This window comes from Nicotiana sylvestris, chromosome 8 (assembly GCF_000393655.2).
Source record: "Nicotiana sylvestris chromosome 8, ASM39365v2, whole genome shotgun sequence".
NCBI classification, from domain to species: domain Eukaryota; kingdom Viridiplantae; phylum Streptophyta; class Magnoliopsida; order Solanales; family Solanaceae; genus Nicotiana; species Nicotiana sylvestris.
In genome coordinates, this window is record NC_091064.1 from 6,551,271 (window position 1) to 6,572,052 (window position 20,782).

The following is a 20,782-nucleotide window of genomic DNA, read 5'->3' on the forward strand; positions in this document are numbered from 1 at the left end:
GCCCCTAGTCCTATGGACGAAAACTTGCGCATCTGAGCTTCCCCTTTTTTTCCTTTTGTTTTTTCAAATTATTATTTGGGATTATTAGTCTACTAACTTTTATTAGGGGTTCTAATATTCCTCTAAGTAGTAAACTCAGCATACCAACAACAAAGTTACATATGGGATTCAAACATACAAGTTAAGCACTTTTTAAGCTACATTTGTGGCTACACTAGAATCTTCCTATATATCACTAGATTTCCGGCTAGTTATATAAACGGAGGATATGACCATTGATAGGAGGGTATAGTGGTCGAGGATTAAGATAATAGGTTAGTATGTAGTCGAGCGTACGCTGCTCAGCTCGATAGCATTAGTGTTAGTATGGTATCTCTTTATTCTTAGGGGTCGTTTGGTTGGAATACGATTTATACCGTTATAAATTATATTGGGATTAGTTATGCTGGATTGTTGTTTATTCATTGTTTGGTATACTGTATTAAGAATGACAATTGCATAATTTTTAAGAAGGTATAAGTTATACCAGTGCTAATTACCCCACCGGGATAACTTATACCTGGTTTGCTAACCAAACAGAGTATTAAGGTGGTATTAAATTTTTATACCACCCTTATACCTTCTTATACCTCATACCAAACGACCCCTTACTTGCTTTCTTGGTTTTGGTCTTTTTGTTTTATCTAGTTGTTATTACTACCTGTTGCAAATACTTTTTTCATTCTTTCTCTAGTCAAAAGCCTATCGGCAACAACCTCTCTGTTCTTCCTAGGGTAAGGGTAGGATTGCGTATATTTTACCCCCCCTGACTCCATTCGTGGAAACTCACTAGGTTATTATTGTTGTTGTATATAAACAGGAAAAAAAAATATTTATACTCTATTTGCATAGTATCTTTCTTAACCGACAAAGCGAATTCAATTGAACCTCTTCAAACCATGTGGCTTCTCAGAGAAAGGAACAAGAAAAACCAAGCACATATGCTAATAAACAGAAATTAAAGTGTCTTTACAGCTCAATCGCCAATTAATATTATTAATTCAATAATCAGTCATCAACCAATATGCTCAAGGAAAGTCTAAATGTGAAACTAAAAATAGGAACAAGAATACAACCACATTCCATATTATACACCTTTTACATGCTCAGGGGCAGAGCTAATATGCAGTTTACGGTTCGGCCGAACCTAGTAACTTTAGTCCAAACTTTGTATTTATCTTAGGAAATTCATTAAATATGTATAAATTATTAATTTACAACCGAGTAACATAAAAGTACAAGAATCCCGGCCCATAGCTTCAAATCTTGGCTCCACCTCTGTCCGTACTATACCAACTTTTTACCTAGTTAGTCGTAAGGATTCCCGAAATTTTTGAGAAGTTCAGGGATGTCATAACCAAGCATGTCATCAACAGCTTGTATTAACTTAGGTTTCAACTTCTCAAACTTGTCAATGCTATAGCCACTCAAAACTTCTCTAAAATGTTCGACATTTGGAAAATCCCCGGCTGGCAAATGATGTTCTTTTTGAATCTGTTTGGAAGAAATGAGAACATTACGACATAGTACTCGATATAAAGTTCGTGTCAGGAGAGTTAGCGAAGGGGTACGAGAGACACACCTTTACAAATTCATCTTCCAAGTTATCGATAAGTCTTTTCTGTTTCTTCGCTTTGCCCATCATAGCAGGCATTTCCTTTTTCAGGTGACTTATGATATAAGCATGTATCTTGGCAGCTCTAGCACGTTTTACGAATTCATTTATCTGTATGCAACAAAACTTGTTCTTCATCCTTGTTTATAGTAAATCAGAAGCAGACTTTATGATCAAAAAAATTTTTAGGATCACACTCAGAGAATGTGAACTTACACGACGATCACAAGCTTTCTTTGGTATGTTTTTCAGGTCTGAAAGGAGATCATCTTGTTCCTTTTCAAAAAGTTCTTTCCCCACAGGTCCCGTGGGAGCTTCATTTATAGGTCTGTCATTAAATGATCTGTAAAAGCCAAAACATCCAAAGAGTTTATGCAAATTGCACAATTCCAAAGCGAAAAGAATTTTATTTGCCGTCTAATAATAAGGGGAACCCTTGGAAAAACAGTAAACCTGTCTCCGTGTGACGTATAGGTCACGGGTTCGAGCCGTGAAATCAGCCACTGATGATTGCATCACGGTAGACTGCCTATATAACACACCCTTGGGATGCGGCCCTTCCCCTGACACTGCAGGAGTGCACCGGGCTGCCCTTTTTTGTTTTCTGTCCAAAAATAAAACATTTTGGATGACTTTAAAATTATGCCTTCAAATAGAAAGAACTATGAAACGAACATTTATATTTAGATATTTGCGAACATTGTCCCTGCACTAAAGCAAGAGATAATGTATTTAGTGTATTATTATTCTCACAATATCATTATGTTCTGCAGCTTAATTACATTTATTTTGCTATAATCCCTTCTAAATTAATTATGAACTAATTGAAAATAGCGAGATCATACCCTATGTAGACACGCGTAACTTCAGGGGTATTCAGAACTCTCCCTAAAGACCACATTAATGCTCCATAAACCCTCATTAGCTGCAATAACAGGGATCAATTAATAAAATAAATTTTAGCATAGTCTAGAAATAGGTCTCGAACATGAACGAAAGAAAATGTAATATGCCTTACTTGTTGAGTATCAACTTGGTCAGCCTTGTTCAAAACAACACGTATCTTATCATCATGACCTTGAAGAGATGCAATCACACGTTTGAACTCATCGCTAATATCAAGTTTGTGGGGATCAAACAATAGCAGAATGAGATCACACTTAGCAGCAAACCAGGATGTCACCCCTGTAAAGTCATAGCTCCTTTGCGTTCGTTGCTTTTCGCCTGATAAAACTCCCGGAGTATCCACAATTGTGATATTTTCTAACAGCTTTTTAAGGGAAAAATGATATCATTAGTTTCTATAAAATTTGTTTTCATTATGTGGTATGAGTAACAAAGAGTCCATTAACTTACAGGATGCGGCATTTGAGAACACTCAAACTTTGACAAAAATGATGTTCCAAAAGTTGTCAAACCGCTAAATGGCATATCTGCTTGAACAGCAATTGTATTCCCCGGGACACTTCTTTCGTCAGGTCCGTTCTGTTTAATACACAGTTAAAGTGAATGAATGTCTAACAAATGATTTGCCATACCAACACCATTAAACAAATTTACTTTCAAGAATAAATTCTCCTTTCCTACTGAACGTCTTCATTAACCAGAGGCGGATCCAGGTTTTTAAGTTTATCTGTTCCCGCAACGACTAAGTTAATATACAATAATAACTATGTTCACAGTCAAATATTTTTAGATATTTAATGAATTTCTTACTGCGTATACAGGGATTGGGTAGAAGCTACTGGGTTCGCGTGAATACATAGGTAGCTCAGATAGTTGAATAAAGTAGTTTATACGTATGTTGATGAAAAGTAAACTGTTATAGAATCATAAAACGTCGTCTAAAGTAAGGGGACACTATTTCTGGGACAGCTTTTAACAAAAAAGATTCAACTCCGGTAGAGTATAAGTTTTCTTCTACTTAGCATCATACCAAGAAGGATAATAAGTGAGTGAACGCAGTATATCAGTAAAAATCAGATAGGTGAAAGTACCATAACGACAACAAATCTGTCTGTTGTAGGCTCTGGTCCAATATGAGCACCTATATATAGGCACAAAAGAACCATAAACATAAACGAAGACCCGTCAATGCACAGACAAAAGCATATACGCAAGAATTTTTTTTTTCGCTAACCTGGATAACTTGTTTTGAGTAAATGCTTAATGAATGTTGTTTTGCCGGTGGAGTATTGACCTAAAAGCATCACCATTGGTTTGGCATCAAAATCACTATTTGCCTACCAAAATAGCATAATAAAGAAGTTAACTCAGCTGTGTGTATTTCCGTCATCATGATACTGATAAGAAAGATAACATAGTTAAAGGGGAAGAAATGAAATTTAAGTTCTTTTCTTATTCGTTTCAAATAAGCATAGCTAAACTGACATGATAACTACACCTACCAATAAAGGAGAGACAAAATCACTGAAGTGATATGCAACTTCCAATGGCTTTAGTTTCTTGACGTACAACTTCTTCAGTCCATCAATTATTGAGGTGACATAGTGTGAAGGAACCTGAAGGGCAAATGAAAAGGACCAAGCATCATCCCACGGAGCATATACAGAAATTAGCATTTAATATACCAACGGAAAGCTATTACAGAAGGCTACTTGTAAACTGTGAAACCTATATAGAATACAATATTTTAGAAGTTTGAAAATCATGTTAAGACATTGCATAACAGAAGTCTGTCACGTAATTTGGAGTGAAGATAGTGTGGAAAGGTACTCCTTCTAGGAAAGGATATCATATAGACAGCTATAGTATGAAAGCATAGCATTTGATGCAAAACAGACGGAGTCATTCAAATAAAGTTAATATTCGGAGTTTACGACAGGCAAGCCTCTGAGAAGTGCATTTGTTAAGCAAAAGAAAGCGCAAGATATGAGAGTCTATACATACATAGAGGATAAATGAGAGAAGGTGTTTGAGGTGGTTTTGGTCACATCCTATGTCAATCTCTAAATGTACTCGTCCATAGGTGTGAAACCATGGTGATTGAAGGTGTTAAAACAGGACGAATAAACCTAAAATTACGTCGAAGAAAGTTGTCTAAAAACACCTACAAATCTCTTGAAATTCATGTAGACTTGGTGCAAAATCGACACAATGGAAGAAAAATATACATATTGGTGGTACCAATAAGTATGAAGGTTTAGTCATGTCGGTACAGTTACATTAAGCCCAACGTTCTTTGGGAGTATTCTGGTTTTGTTAGGGATCTGTATGCCAGTAGAAATGTTTAGAATTTCTAGTGTTAGAGAACCTATAGAATTGATACTGGGTCTAAATAGAGCAACATGTTTAGTGATGATTCTTATAGCCGACTCCACTACCATGGTATTGAGGCGTAGCAGTAGTTTGTTATATATAAAAGAATAAAGACAATAAGCACACTCACCTTCTTTGAAGATTTTGATGATGAAAACCAATTAGCTCGTGAGGATAGCACAAGACTGCCTGCTTCACAATCCAATTAGTTAGACGCAGAGGCTCCATCCACTTCCCCTTCCCAATTTCCCAAGAACTTAAGCAAATAAAATTAAAGAAAGATCTTCTTGTATGTACCGAAGTAACATTACCATTGCGGTCAGGTGCCCATTTAGCCACACGCTTCTTCTTCTGTAAAACATTTTAAGTTAACAGTTAAAGTTATGAATGGAACTCTCGACCTCAGGATAACTAAAAAGCTATGAGACCTAGGTGATTTCCTTCCATCTGTCCAAGTCTTGGCGGACACAGTTACCTGGTACATGTGCTGGTGGGAGGTAACAAGTACCCTGCAGAATTAATCGAGGTGCACACAAACTGACCTTTGACACTACGGTTACAAAAAAGAAGAAGCTACGAATGGGAAAAAGAAAAAAAGAAAGTGAAATCTAGCATTACTTACAGCGAGAAGTCCATCCAGACCTTCCATTGTAGGTAGCTGCAAAGTTTCAAAGTCAACTGCATTGAATTGAAAGTGTTCTAATTACAAAATCAGTATAAGAGAACAAATTCTGCATGCTAAAGAAAATCAATACAAGTCTGACAAAGAATCAACTAAGTTTCCAGAATAGCAGTCAAATGACAATTATATCCGGTGTCCGGTACCAGCACTGGAGCCCGACTAAATCTGGATTCGTGCCAGGAAATCCCACATTGGTGGGCAACGCACTCCCTAACAAAGGTCAGAACTCTAACCCGAGAGCTCTGGTTCAAGATGAAGGAGTAAGCACCACGGCCCTTGTTGGTGACAACTGAAATTACTAGCATACTGTTTTGATACCGTCCTACTTACCTTCGGCATTTAAGGAATCACTTGTCACTGCATGGCCAGCTTGAGCCAAAGAGACCAACTACATAGTGAAATGCAAAGAATGATCTGCATTTTAGAGGGAAGAAAATTAACTATAAAAGGTGAAATGAGAGCCGACACAAAGAGTTATGTACCTGCATTGCAGTAATAAACTCTTTAAAACCGAGAAATCCTTGCCGTTTGGAATCTGCAATTGCCCACACCTTAGGAAAAACAGAGAAGTAAACGATTTGTTGATATTCAAACAGTAAAAGCAATTCACAAAAACTGTGAAGAAACATAGGACACATAAAATATAGCCGTTGTTTGATCAAAACGTAGCTACTAAATGCCAAAAAAGTTCCGTTACGAGGACAAAAGCCTATGGGTTGGGACAGCTTATTCGGGTGTCTTTCCTCTTGATAATTTTCACAAACCATTGCTCGTTTTCTCAACATTCAACTTTATAATCATATTCTGCTTCATAATCACATCTCAACTCATAGAATCATTTCTTAAATTAGTTTGAACCCTTAGTTTGTTCACTCTACTAAATTTTATTTGATTCTTTAGCCGAACCTAGTAGCTTTTGCGCCAACAGTATCTTTGTGTTAAGAAATTCATTAAATGTGTACAAGTTATTAGCACTCGTCATTCTAAAATCCAGAATTCATAAAGTTAAAATTCTAGCTCCGTCTCTGCTCACACAGACGGAATTATAGAAGTGCAACGATTACTATGAGTTGATTGAAAGAATTAAGCACAAAAAAAAACCTGCTTGAGATGATCACGAGGCAAGTTTGACATTTCAAGAAAATTGGTGGCGTCCTTTCCGGTGAGACGTCCATCTCCATCTGTAATACCAATAGTTAACCCAATTTTTTAGTCAATAACCAAATTGCATGGTGTGTGTGTGTGAGAGAGAGAGAGAGCAGACCCGAATCAGCAAAATTGAACCATTCTTGATATATCTTCTCGTGCTTTTTGGAGCATTGATTAATGGGAGAATTATCAAACTCCATTCTTCAGAGAAGCCAAAGTTGTTTGTTCTTTGTTTCTTTTGAATAAGCTAGCGGTTTTCTTCGTTATAGGTCCCGCTCTGTATTTCCTTTATGTTAAACGGGAAGATCTATTTAGTTTGTTCTCCAATATTTGTTGAAGAAGTTTGAGTTCTTTGCACTAAGATTTACACTCTGTTTGGATCATTGTTCCCCGTCGTTTTATAATATATTGTATTGTATCGTACTGTTTTATAAATACAATGTTTGCATAGATTGTATTATTTGTTATTGTTAAATAATATTTTGCTGTTTGGTTTGACTGTATCGTACTGTACTGTAACCGATAAGTTTACAAAAATACCCTCAATTATTTAAATATTAAATTTATCAAAAATTATGCATAAAACAAAACAGAAGAAGACAAAACACCTTAAGAAAGCAGAACAAAAAAGCGAGACAGAAGAAGGCAAAATAAAGGGGCACATCTAATTAGAATTGAGTTAAAAGCAAATTAGGAGAAAAAATAAAACAAAAGGCGGCAAAACACCTTTAACGTTGGCGGCAGAAGCTCTGGAAAAAAAAAACAAAGTAGGTTACAGGTTAGAAATTTGGAGTTAAAATAGAAAAAAAAAAAAAAGTAAAGGATAAAATAGAATTGTGGAGTAATAAGTTAGGACATAATTAGAAAGAAAATTAGGAAACAATCCCACCACACCAAATCGATTGTTTCAAAAAATGAGACTTTTCATTGTTCCGGAACAATGAATTTAACAATACAATACAACCAATTTTAATGAAACAATCAAAACAAATATTGTTTTAGGATAACAATACAATACGATACAATAGGAAACAACCATCCAAACAAGCCGTAAGATTTAGATATTCAAGTTACATATAAGATAATTAGAATAAATCTCTTGATAAATATTAATTAATAATTAAATAACTATAGTAACTTACATGTAAATCTCTTGATGAGTATTAATTCATAACCAAATAAACGTGGTAACTTAGAATACAGCTCTAGTGATCACACTTATAGTATATATAATTTAAATAAAGTAAACATTAAATATAATTGGTAAATAATTAACATGGTGTCAAGTTTCTGTATATTTGGCTCATGAAAAAAATCAGTCTAGGAAAGTACATAAAAACGTATTTTTTTCTAAAAATTTAATCAAACAATTTAAATCAGATGTGACAAAATAAATAAACAATGACTTTTGTGTGATAGAATACAACAAAAGTAAACTCAGTATAGTCCCACAAGTGGGGTTTGAAAAAGGTACGTAATGTCACAGCCTTATCCCCACCTTGACAAAGATGCGACCCTCGACTGAAGGAAGGATGAAAAACATGAAAAAGAAGAAACAACAACAATAAGCAATAATACTAGCAAGAAAACAAGATAACCGAAGCAAAAGGACCAACAAATAATGATAACAACCTAAAAATAAGAAAATATAAGACTAACACAGATATTACTGGTATTTTTTGTGATAGGATGACAATTTAAAATAAGATCAATAGAAGGTGCCGGTTTGACAACTTTTGGACAAGCTTTTTTGGAATGTATAGATGGAAGAGTTTTTCGAACTATTTTTCCTCAAAAACAATTTGCATTTGAATAAATTACTATTTCATAAAGAAAATTTTCTAAAAACAATGCATTTGGCATTTCAAAAATTAACAAAATTTTCTTTGGTAAACCACAATGTTTTCTGTTTTTAAAAGAAAACATGGCTAATGATCACAAAATATAAACGTATATATACAAAACAAAAAGCACATCTAGGGCGGGATGAAATCATGCACGCACCACCACTAGGGATATAATGAGATGCGGTTATCTCTTGACTTTTAATCAGATGTCTCGGGTCAGCAACTTGAGAATAAAGATTCTTTTGGTAGGAAGATTTTCCCTTAAATGGCCATATGCATCGTTAATATGGACTAATCAGGTCCTATGCAACACAAATCTGAATTAGTCGAACCTTATATAACAGAAATTTGGGTGTTGCTATATATCTTTTCGTGTTTTCTAGCTATCTTTTCTGTGCTTTCTCCTCTCCCGTTGTATATATTTGTTGCGTGTGTATCTGATGAGATCAACGAGGAGAGGGAAAAGACACAATTTAATTATGAAAAAGACGAAGCCTTTGATCCAACTTTTTTTTACTTTTAAAAGAGGCGAAGCTAGAAGGACGAAAAGGAAAAAAAATCTGCATGGCTGAAGGCAGAAGGCGAAAAGAAAGGAGAAAAAAGAGAAATAGTTGTGTAGAGCTTATAAAATAAAACAAAATTACAAAAGAATAGAGAAGGGAAAACAGGAAAAAGAAATAAGATAAAATGTGATAAACTTTGGGATATTTGCTTTCTATATATATGTCCGCTAAACCAATTAAAAATCCTTTTAAGTGTTCAACTTTTTTATACTGTATCGGAATTTTTACATTATCAAGTCACATAAAAATAATTACATATAATTATTTATACTAAGTAGTATTTGTTGCTTAAATTTAAAATAAGTTACCTGTTTAAAAAGCTTAAATTACTTGTAAAAACATATTTACTCGTTAATTGTAAATATATCAAATCGTTTTTAATATTTCAGCGTTGCCAACAGGTGTGTATTGGAAAAAAACTGAGTCTGAATATTGAAGATGACGTGTCATGACACGTGGACTGGTCAAAAGGTCAAAACGCAATAAATAGCCAAGAGGCACGGGCGACAACAGATATGGGGAGAAGAAAGCAACATAGGTGTGGACCGTTACTCAAATGGCACGAGTCTCGTACCTATTCGAGTCATTTAAAGACCGAAGATCGGAAGAAGTTGAAGATACAAATCTGATGACGTAAAAGAGTCTAAATACAACATTAAATATCAAATACGTTAGAAAATTTGAATTAAATAGAAATGATTGTGTAACGTTTCTTTTAATGTCATTTATTGATCATAATTGCCTCATTAAGACAAAGGCATTACACCTTCTCCTAGAATAAACTATAAAAGGAGAAGGACTCAATATCTGTAGACACGAAATATTATTGAGATTACACTGAAATACAAAACTACTTATTACTTTATTATTCTCAGAAGTCTTCTATTATTTTCGTCTCCAGATTATCAATAACCTGAATTTCTCTTTATTTCTAGCTTTGACCAAAGACTCAGATTTTTGGTTAAACAATTTGGTTCCGTTACCGGGAATCTGATAATCTTTTCTTTTAAGCTACATTTTATCCGTTGTTACATCATGTCAAACAACAATAACAACAACAACAATAACAGTGAAAACACCTTGGGAAACCATGAAAATCAAATCCATCAAAATCAAGGAGATTTACAGAACATTGACGTGGTTCCCTCCCCTCAAAATTCACCATGTCAATCTCGTGAAGGCACTCCTGCTCCTGAATCTCGCGATGATCAACAAGAGCAATCTGAACATTTTGAAGGGGCAGCTGAAGCTTTACAAAAAGTAATTGATGCACGGGTTAGCAAAGCTCTTCATGCTCTAGTTAGTCGATTACCTGTTGCACCACCCACACCTACGCCTAATAATAATACATTGGAGAATCCTCGTTCTGGCCTTGTTAATTCTGGAAATGGAGGAACCCCCAGTGAACCACAGGAAGGAGAACCAGGTAATTCAAATAATTCTCATTTGCAAAATTTAGTACTAACTTTGCAGAAACAGCTTAAGGAACAGAATGAGCGCATCGAGCAAATCCCTGGAGTTTCCCCTGTAATCAAAGAAGTGGATATGGATAAATACTCACAACAACCTTGGAAACCAAGTGTTGTTCCCCTTCCAATCCCTAAAAAGTTCAAAATGCCAGACATCTCGAAATATGATGGCACAACAGACCCACGTGATCACGTAACTACATTTACTACAGGTGTAAAAGGCAACGACTTAACCAAGCAAGAAATTGAATCAGTGTTGGTCAAGAAATTTGGAGAAACACTCACCAAGGGTGCATTAACCTGGTATTCTCTTTTACCTGAAAATTCTATAAACTCTTTTGCTGAGCTTGCAGATTCTTTTATTAAAGCACACTCAGGAGCTCAAAAGGTTGAAAAAAGAATGGAAGACATTTTCAAAATTAAACAATGGGACCCAGCGTTGCTTAGAGATTTTGTTGATAGATTCCAACGTGAGAGGATGACTTTACCTCGTGTACCTGATAATTGGGCTGCAATAGCTTTTGCAAGCAACTTAAATGACAAAAGTTCAGAAGCCACGAGAAGACTTAAAGAAAGCCTTCGAGAGTTCCCTGCAACCACGTGGAGTGACGTTTATAACAGGTATAGTACGAAGTTGCGAATTGAGGAAGATACCGTACCTCAGTTTCATCATGAAGAAAGGAGCAATTCCAGGAGATCAGAAACCGAAAAAAGATCAGGTAAAAACAGGTACGATCCATATATGGGACCTGCAGGGAAAGACTCACGGTCAAAGCAGGATAGTCAACGGTATGATCAAAAATCGAGGAACAAGGAATCTGGTTCTTCATCAAGGTTCAGAAATGACCGAAACAGACAAGAGTCACGAGATGATGACAGAAGTTTAAAGGCAAGGTTCGGTGGATATAACTTTAATGTCAATACCTCCGAGCTCATAGCTGTTTTGAGGAGCATGGGAGATAAGGTACGATGGCCAAAAGAGATGCAGTCAAATCCAAATAGATGCAATCCAGACCATTGGTGCGAATTCCACAATGATCACGGGCATAAAACTTTAGAATGTAGATTTTTACAAAGTAAAGTGGATCATCTATTGAAACAAGGGTATCTCACTGAGTTATTTAGTGAGAAAGGTAAGCAAGCCTATATGAAAAATAGGCAAGAGCCACCAAAGCCCCCTTCACCCAAGAGAACCGTGAATGTTATAAGTGGGGGAGAAGATATTCACGGTGTAACACATATACGACTTCCAACAAGGTTTCTAAAGTAACGATAACACACAGGAAACGGGTATGACAGGTTTTAGAAAATGAAAGTATTTCTTTCGATGATGCAGATACCGAAGGAGTAATGACCCCACATAACGACGCACTGGTAATATCTTTACTTGTACATGATACTAATGTAAAACGAGTTTTGATTGATCCAGGAAGTTCCGTAAATATTATACTATTAAGGGTATTACGTGAAATGCAAGCTGAAGACAAAATGATACCTAAGGTGCATACTTTGTCCGGGTTCGACAATTCAAGTGTGGTAACAAAAGGAGAGGTAATTCTAACAACTTTTGCTGCAGGTGTTGTTAAAGAAACTAAATTTCAGATAGTCAATATGGAAATGGCTTACAATATGATCATGGGGAGACCTTGGATCCATGATATGGATGTTGTCCCATCAACTCTACATCAAGTTATTAAATTCCCATCACCGTGGGGAATTTGCCAAATTCGTGGGGATCAGCAAACAGCCAGGAGTATCAACGCTGTAACAGATATGAGCACCGTAAATAAAGAAAAATAGCAATTACAGGAAACAGTTAAAGTTATCAAGGATCAAACCTCAACTGAACAAGAAAAGACAGATTTAGACTCGAGACCTGATACAATTCAAGAACCTGAAGAGAATGAAAATATCAAAACAACAATTGAAGAGCTCGAGGCTGTGATATTATTTGAGCAATGGCCTGAACGGAAGGTTTATGTTGGAGCCAATTTAAGCTCAGACATGCGAGGTATGTTGATTGAATTTTTAAAAGCTAACGTGGACTGTTTTGCTTGGTCCCATGCTGATATGACAGGGATACCACCGGATGTGATGACTCACAAACTAAATGAAGACCCATCCTTCACACCAGTAAAGCAAAAGAAAAGAAAGCAAGGAGCTTTCAAAAATCAGGTGATTCAAGATGAGGTCCAAAAGCTATTGAAAATTGGGTCAATCCGCGAGGTAAAGTATCCTAATTGGTTAGCAAACACAGTTGTTGTACCTAAGAAAAACGGTAAGTGGCGGGTTTGCATGGATTATACAGATCTTAACAAAGCCTGCCTAAAAGATTCTTTCCCTTTACCGCATATAGATCAGTTAATTGATGCAACTGCAGGACATGAACTTTTGAGTTTTTTAGATGCATATTCGGGGTACAACCAAATTAAAATGTACCCTAGTGATAAAAAAAAACTTCTTTCATCACACACAGGGGGACTTACTGTTATAAAGTAATACCCTTTGGTCTCAAAAATGCTGGAGCAACCTATCAAAGGTTGGTCACCAAAATGTTCCAAGAACATTTAGGAAAAACCATGGAGGTATATATAGACGATATGCTCGTCAAAACCCAGCATTCTCATGATCATATTTCTCATTTATCTGTTACATTTGAAATTTTATGAAAATTTAATATGAAACTCAATCCAGAAAAATGTGCATTTGGGGTTGCCTCAGGCAATTTTTTTGGGTTTTGTCGTTTCAACCGTGGTATTGAGGTAAATCCTTCTCAGATTAAAGCAATAGAGGAGATCCCTGATATCCTTACGAGTAAAAAAGAAGTCCAAAGGCTAACGGGAAGAATTGCAGCCTTGGGGAGGTGTATTCCCAAATCTTCAGAAAAATGTTTTAAATTTTTCTCCGCACTCAAAAAGCAAGATCATTTTGAATGGAACGAAGATTGTCAACAAGCCCTTAGAAATTTAAAAGCTTACTTGTCAAATCCACTACTATTGGCAAATCCAAAGGAAGGAGAAAAGCTACCCATCTATTTGGTCGTGTCAGAAGTTGCGATAAGTGCTGTTTTAGTCCGTGAGGACCAAGGTAATCAATCTCCTATCTATTATGTAAGCAAGTCTTTACTAGATGCTGAAACACGATATCCACAACTAGAAAAATTAGCATTAGCTTTGATCATGGCATCTAGAAAATTATGACCTTATTTTCAATGTCATCCCATTGTTGTAGTTATTATTTTTCTATTACGAAATATTTTGCATAAACATGAATTGTCAGGGAGGTTAGCAAAATGGGCTATAGAATTAAGTGAATACGAAATCATTTATCAACCTAGGACTGCTATAAAATCTCAAGTATTAGCCGATTTTGTAGCTGATTTTAGCCAGGGGATGCATTTAGAAGCAGAAAAAGAATTACAAGTTTTTAATGGTGCAAACCCGGGGACTTGGATTTTATTCACTGATGGTTCGTCTAATGTAAAAGGAGCAGGCCTAGGGATAGTTCTCATACCACCTACGGGTGAGACTATTAGAAATGCTATAAAATGTCATTCTATAACTAACAATGAAGCAGAGTATGAGGCTGTAATTGCAGGTCCAGAATTGGCACGAGAACTCGGCATAACACAGATTATAATCAAGAGTGATTCTCAACTCGTGGTCAATAAAATACTGGGGACTTATACAGCCAGGGAGACACGAATGCAAGAATATCTCGAAAAGGTACGGGAACTAATAAAGCAATTCCAAACTTGGAAGGTAATGCAGATCCCAAGAGATGAGAATGTGGAGGCGGATGCTTTAGCTAATCTCGCATATGCAGCAGACGTAGCAAATGACGCAAATGCTTCAATCGTACATTTATTTCATTCCGTTCTCGAACCTGATAAGAACGAGGTAAATTTTAATCATTTAACATGGGATTGGAGAAACGAAATTATTGCTTTTTCACAGCGCGGAACCGTGCCTGATGACAAAAGAAAAGCTTATGCACTTCGCAAAAAAGCTGCTCGTTATTGTTTACATCAAGGAAATCTTTATCGAAAGATGTTCGGTGGACCATTAGCAAGGTGTCTCGGACCTTCCCAAACAGAATATGTGATGAGGGAAGTACATGAAGGACATTGTGGAAATCACGCATGAGGAAGGCCGCTAGTAAAAACGCTGATTCGAGCAGGGTATTATTGGCCTAAAATGGAAGAAGAAGCAAACGGTTTCGTGTGCAAGTGTGATAAATGTCAAAGATACGGCAATAATATGCATAGACCAGCTGAGTTATTGCACCCTGTTATAGCCTCGTGGCCCTTTATGAAATGGGGAATGGATATCGTAGGTCCATTGCCACAAGCAAAAGGTCAGGTGATATTTCTACTTGTACTTACATATTATTTCACTAAATGGGTAGAAGCAGGAGCATTTAAACAGGTACGAGAGAAGGAAGTTAAAAACTTCATTTGGAGAAATATAATATGCCGTTTTGGAGCACCAAAGGAAATCGTGTGTGACAACGGTCTGCAATTCATAGGAGCTCAAATCACAGAATTTTTTCAAAGTTAGCAAATTAAAAGGATAACATCTACACCATACCATCACGTGGGTAATGGACAAGTGGAATCCACAAACAAGGTCATTATCAACAACTTGAAGAAAAGGTTACAGGATTCAAAAGGTAATTGGCCTGAGGTATTACCTGGAGTATTATGGGCTTATCGTACAACGACAAAAACAAGGACGGGAGAAACACCATTTTCAATAGTTTATGGTGAGAAGGCCTTAATTCCAGTTGAAATAGGAGAACCAAGCACACGGTACGTTCAAGCAACGGAGGAATCAAATGATGAAGAGATGCAGGTGAACCTTGATTTGCTCGAAGGAAGAAAAGAAGATGCATTAATAAGAATGGCAGCACAAAAGCAAGTAATTGAACGATATTAAAACAGGAAAGCACGCCTCAGATTTTTTAAAATTGGGGAATTCGTGCTTAAAAAGGTGTTCCAATCTGCAAGGGCTGCTAATTCAGGAAAGCTGAGTCCGATGTGGGAAGGACTTTACAGAGTTTGTGACATTGCAGGAAAGGGAGCATACGATTTGGAGACAATGGATGGCAAGATTCTACCCTCACATTGGAATGTTGTCCACCTAAAGAGATACTACTTTTGAGAAAGTACCCACGGTCAGGTTTCGCTATGTTACAATTTTTCTTTGAATTGTTAAAATTTTACTAACGATTTTAGATGTTAGGTAGAAACCCTTACCCGTTCCAAATGATGAGTCACGACCTGCACGGCAAAATGGAATATTCTAAAATTCCAAGCCCAGGGTTACAATTAATCTTATGGAAATACACACGGGTTAGGCAGTCTTCATCTTTAATCGCACCTCCGAGTCCCGTATGTTTTTCTGTTTTCAGGAAAAGGACCAAATTGAGAGAAACAAACAAGTGCTCGAGGCTTCATACTTCAGCGCTCAAACACTTGGGGGACTGCATATTGTACAAAGATACGTGCGGTAAAACGGAGACGTAAATCGAATACGAAAATCGAAAAAATCAAGCCACAAAGAGACAAGTGTCGAGCAGAAGTTACGGAACCTCAGCATTCATCATTGTGTTCTTTCCCATCAAAACAAAGGAAGATGCAAAACATTCATCATAGTGTTCTTTCCCATGAGAACAATGGAGTCACCTCTCAAACCCTTCTTAATACATGAAGATAGGGTCATGACTATGTACTGAAACGGGTTATGAGGAAAATTCTTGTTTATTTTATATTTATTTTGTAAAAATCTGTTACAAGAAAAACAGTTACGAGAAAGTTATAGATGTATTTTAATACATGTAATATTCAAAAGCTTGTCCAAATCCATGAATAAAAACTTGTCAAAGTTGTTTCAAACAAAACATGTGTATTCCTATTTCTTTCATCGTATTGTAACACCATTATGAAGTTGAGACGTCTTCTTCATTAAGTGTCGATATATATATAAAAGGGTCCTCTTTTATAAAGCTCATGTTAATAAGTCATGAGAAGAATCATAAAGCATTTTCAAAGGATGAAAATGCTAAACTATTCTATAAGTCCTACATAGATAAGGAAAAGGCAAGAATAGAACACATTGAAGTACTAACAAACTTCTTGATATAATTAAAAAGACTAAGTAGAAACTTAGTCAACAAAAAGTTTATACAAGTGGCCCATTATGATAACTGGGGACTTTCACCAAAAAATCCCTTAAAAATAACTAAGGGATAAAACCATCATCCAACAAAGAAAGTAAAAACCAAGGCTGGAAATTTAACTGGTCACTGAAGGGGTTGGCACATCAAAAGTTGCAATATTAATTTCACTTTCAGAAACAGTCATAGGCACGGTAGCATCTTCTGAAGAAGCAGCAACAGGAGCGGTTTCAGCTGGGCTTGAAGTGTTAGGTTCAACGAGGGGAGCAAGAGTCACGGAAGTTTCAGCTTCCATAGACTGAGTCGTAGAAATTTCACCATCGGGAGTTAGAATTGCAACATCTTCAACTCCAACTGCCACAGCAACGGCTTCGTCATTTACAGGTTCCTTAGCCACGGGAGCTTCAATTGCCGGAGAAGGAAAGTCAAGTGGTTGTTGGGTTCTTTCAATGGTTTCTAAAACTTTGGCCAACTCTGAGTTAAATCAAAGTTTTCTTGACTGGCCTCCATTAAAGCATCACGACGAGAGTTTAAGAAAGCCCAACTCACCTATAAATCAAACTTCTCCTCAAGAAGTTCATACTCCCTTTCCCACATAGCAAGATCATTCTTTAACACTTGATGTTCAGCTAAATGAGAATCAAAGGAAGCTTCAAGGGAGGCATGGGAACTCTCTACGGCACGTACTTTGTTAGAGGAGATCCTTAAATCAGCTTGAACTTGAGTCAAGTTCTGCACTAATTCTCCTGCATATTCTTCTTTCTTGTCCAAGAGTACCTTAAGTTCTTTAATTTCTTCACTTGACTTTGATAACTGTTCTGAAAAGCAACATTCAAGGCGCTCCTTGTCTTTTTCAAATTGACTTGAAGAAGCTTTAGCAACTGCTAACTCAGAAGTCATACCTTGCTTTTGTTGTTCCAGGTGATTTCTACTCTCTTGCAATTCTTCTATAGTTCCCTGAGCATTCTCAAACTGCTCTTTCCAATTAGCTGCTTCTAGCTGGGCTCCCTTGGCCATTTCCTCAGCCTCGTGGATAGACTTTTCAGACTCACGAGTTTTCTTTTCCAGAAGGGAAATTCTTCCCATCAATTCTGTACCAATGAGGTTCGCCTACAGTGACAACTCATAGAAATAAGAATTTAGAGATAAAAAAAAACTTGTTAGTAAGTAAAGAAAAAATACCTTCAAAGTAGAATGAACAATGTCATTCATCAGAGTTAAGCAACTGTGACTGCTCATCTTCTTCTTCTCAATATCTCCAATCAAAGGCCCAAGCCAGGCATCTGCTCCACCAGACTTCCTTAAAAGACTGTTATTAGCAGGAACTTCAAGTGTAACGCTCCTCATAGCCAAGCTTCTGCTATTGGAACCCTCCTCTGCATTTTGAACAGAGGAAGGGGGAGCTATAGAAGGAGGAGCGGTAGGAGAAGTGAAAATAACAGGAGTCAAAGGACTCGAAATAGATAAGGGAACAAGAATAGATAGAATGGGCAAGGAAGCACTTGAAACCAACGGAGGAATAGAAGGAATGGGAACTTCATCTAAAACTGGACCTAGTTCTCCACTTTCAAAACCACCAACAAAGAGACGTTGAATAGACTCATTGGTGTCCCTCGGAGTGGTTTCATCATCAGAAGGAATGTGAACAGGTTCGGTAAGAGAGGCACGGACAGGGGTAACTTCAGCTTCATCCTCGGAAATGATGTGTCTCCTAACTCTTGGTCTAGTTATCAAAGAGGTGTCTTCATCATCCTCAGAATCCCCTTCTACAACTTTCCTCTTTGATAGTGTAGCTTGAGTTCTCTCCAAAGAGAGTGAAGTACCAGAAGAGGCTCGAAGGGCAATAGCTACTTCAGCTGTCATTCCTCGAATAGCAAATCCTGACAAAAAGAAGGATAAAAAAGTTAGAAACAAGAAAGGACTTAACATACGAAAAGGCATAAAGAGATGCATACCGTGAGTTTTCACTTTCCAACCATGTAAATTGGAAATGGATTTCCAAGTTCTCGCCTCCATAGGCACGGCTTTTAAGATTGAATTTACCCAACCACTGAAATTAGGAACGGGTTCCACATCTCTCATAGTTGCTACAGAAAAGCAAAAAGAGACGAAATTAGAAAAGAAATTGAAATTCTTAAAGATAGGTACGGTAAGTAAAAAAAACTTACGTGCAAAGTTCCACTTATCAGGGAAGGGGATATTTGTTTCATCTACCAAATCAACTGTGCGTACAGCAACATAACGAGTGTACCACCCACGATCCTTGTCATCTTCAGGGCTTACCAAGACCATTTTACTTCTTGCAGTTAAAGTAAAAAACCCATGGTGGAATAATTTGGGGTGGTAAAGATGAATAAGGTGGGGAAAGGTAAAACTAACATTGGCTTTTACGGACAAATACCTCAAACAAGCCACTGCTCTCCATACAAGGGGGCCAATTTGTCCCAAACAAATTTTGAAAAAGCGACAGAAATCAAGTATAACTGGGTCAATAGCAGGAATAAATCCCAAAGTGAAGGGGTAAGTATAAACAAAAGAAAATCCAATCCTAAAAGAAGATATTCTCTGGTTTGGATTAGGGATCACTATACGAAGATCACTTCTCCAGTTACAATCTTTTCGAACAATAGAAACCAAAGGTTCAGTGATTAGAGAGGGAAAAGTGTCAGCTTTCTCTAAATTAACAACTTGTTCACGAAGAGATTTTCTATCATTCTCAAAGGATAAGTCATTGGGTATTATTTCCTCAACTAAAGGCTCTTGAAGAGACTTAGAAAGTTCTTTACCTTTAGAAGAGGATTTCTTAGTGATAGAACCTCTAGAAATAGTGCCAAAACTAGAAGAAGGAGTGATGGAACCAGAGGAACCACCACGAACGGATCCTAGGCTACGAAGCCTGCCACCTCTACCCCTTCTATGTCTTACAGGGGCATTGGGGAAGCTATCAAGAATTGGGATTCTCTTAGGGTTAGGATTCGGAGATGCCATTGCAGAGAAAGGATGAACCAAAGGAAAAAGGTTAAATATGTATATAATAGCACCCGTCAAACAAAGAAGTGTAATGATGGAAAGCCTATAATAAAGGCAACTATCACTTCGTGAATAGAGGGGATGAAGAAGCCTTGAAAAAAGGCTGCAGAATTACAGAGCCAATCAGAAGGTGACACGTGTGCAGAGCATTAAATAGAAAAAACAACTGAAGCGTCAATACTGTCATAGCATTGATTACAGCAAAAATTCCTTTTTTGTGAAGATCCACTTCCCAAATATTTAACTGATAAATAAATGGAAAGTGGGGGGACTATCTGTATTGGGAAAAAACTGAGTCTGAATATTGAAGATGACGTATCATGACACGTGGACTGGTCAAAAGGTCAAAACGCAATAAATAGCCAAGAGGCACGGGCGACAACAGATATGGGGAGAAGAAAGCAACATAGGTATGGACCGTTACTCAAATGGCACGAGTCTTGTACATATTCGAGTCATTTAAAGACCGAAGATTGGAAGAAGTTGAAGATACGAATCTGATGACGTAAAAGAGTCTAAATACAATATTAAATATCAAATACGTTAGAAAATTTGAATTAAATAGAAATGATTGTGTAACGTTTCTTTTAATGTCATGTATTGCTCATAATTGACTCATTAAGACAAAGGCATTATACCTTCTCCTAGAATCAACTATAAAAGGAGAAGGACTCAACATCTATAGACACGAAATATTATTGAGATTACACTGAAATACAAAACTACTTATTACTTTATTATTCTCAGAAGTCTTCTATTATTTTCGTCTCGAGATTATCAGTAACCCGAATTTCTCTTTATTTCTAGCTTTGACCAAAGACTCAGATTTTTTGTTAAACAAGATGGTGGTTGAATCATTTATTTAACCACTTATGCAACCAATGTCGTATGAAATTTTTTATGCATGACATATATAACATATTTACTCAAAT

At 36.7% G+C, this 20,782-nt stretch overlaps 2 protein-coding genes across 12 annotated transcripts; one reads left to right on the top strand and one right to left on the bottom strand.

The window, feature by feature from the left end:
• Nucleotides 1-1,003: 1,003 nt before the first annotated feature.
• Nucleotides 1,004-9,179, bottom strand: LOC104228505 (EH domain-containing protein 1-like). Of its 11 annotated transcripts, XM_070153119.1 has the most exons (19): nt 8,769-9,170; nt 8,263-8,285; nt 7,491-7,513; nt 6,880-7,050; nt 6,717-6,796; nt 6,098-6,166; nt 5,946-6,003; nt 5,556-5,611; nt 5,245-5,284; nt 5,064-5,122; nt 4,063-4,176; nt 3,795-3,897; nt 3,652-3,701; nt 3,011-3,139; nt 2,673-2,924; nt 2,500-2,579; nt 1,871-1,997; nt 1,622-1,765; nt 1,004-1,533 (listed from the first exon to the last, which is right to left on the bottom strand). In XM_070153119.1, the coding sequence occupies exons 4-19, from the start codon at nt 6,962-6,964 to the stop codon at nt 1,348-1,350; spliced, it is 1,632 nt and encodes a 543-aa protein (XP_070009220.1). In that variant the 5' UTR covers nt 6,965-7,050; nt 7,491-7,513; nt 8,263-8,285; nt 8,769-9,170; the 3' UTR covers nt 1,004-1,347. The 11 variants fall into 11 exon arrangements, with proteins under 11 accessions (XP_070009220.1, XP_070009221.1, XP_070009218.1 ...); XM_070153120.1 differs by lacking the exon at nt 8,263-8,285 and having other exon boundaries at nt 6,880-7,041; XM_070153117.1 differs by lacking the exon at nt 8,263-8,285.
• A 1,864-nt stretch (nt 9,180-11,043) lies between these two features.
• LOC138874642 (uncharacterized) lies at nt 11,044-15,805 on the top strand. Its single transcript, XM_070153414.1, has 3 exons — nt 11,044-11,776; nt 11,980-12,194; nt 15,635-15,805. Exons 1-3 carry the CDS (start codon nt 11,044-11,046, stop codon nt 15,803-15,805), a joined length of 1,119 nt encoding a protein of 372 aa, XP_070009515.1.
• The last annotated feature ends 4,977 nt before the right edge of the window (nt 15,806-20,782 follow it).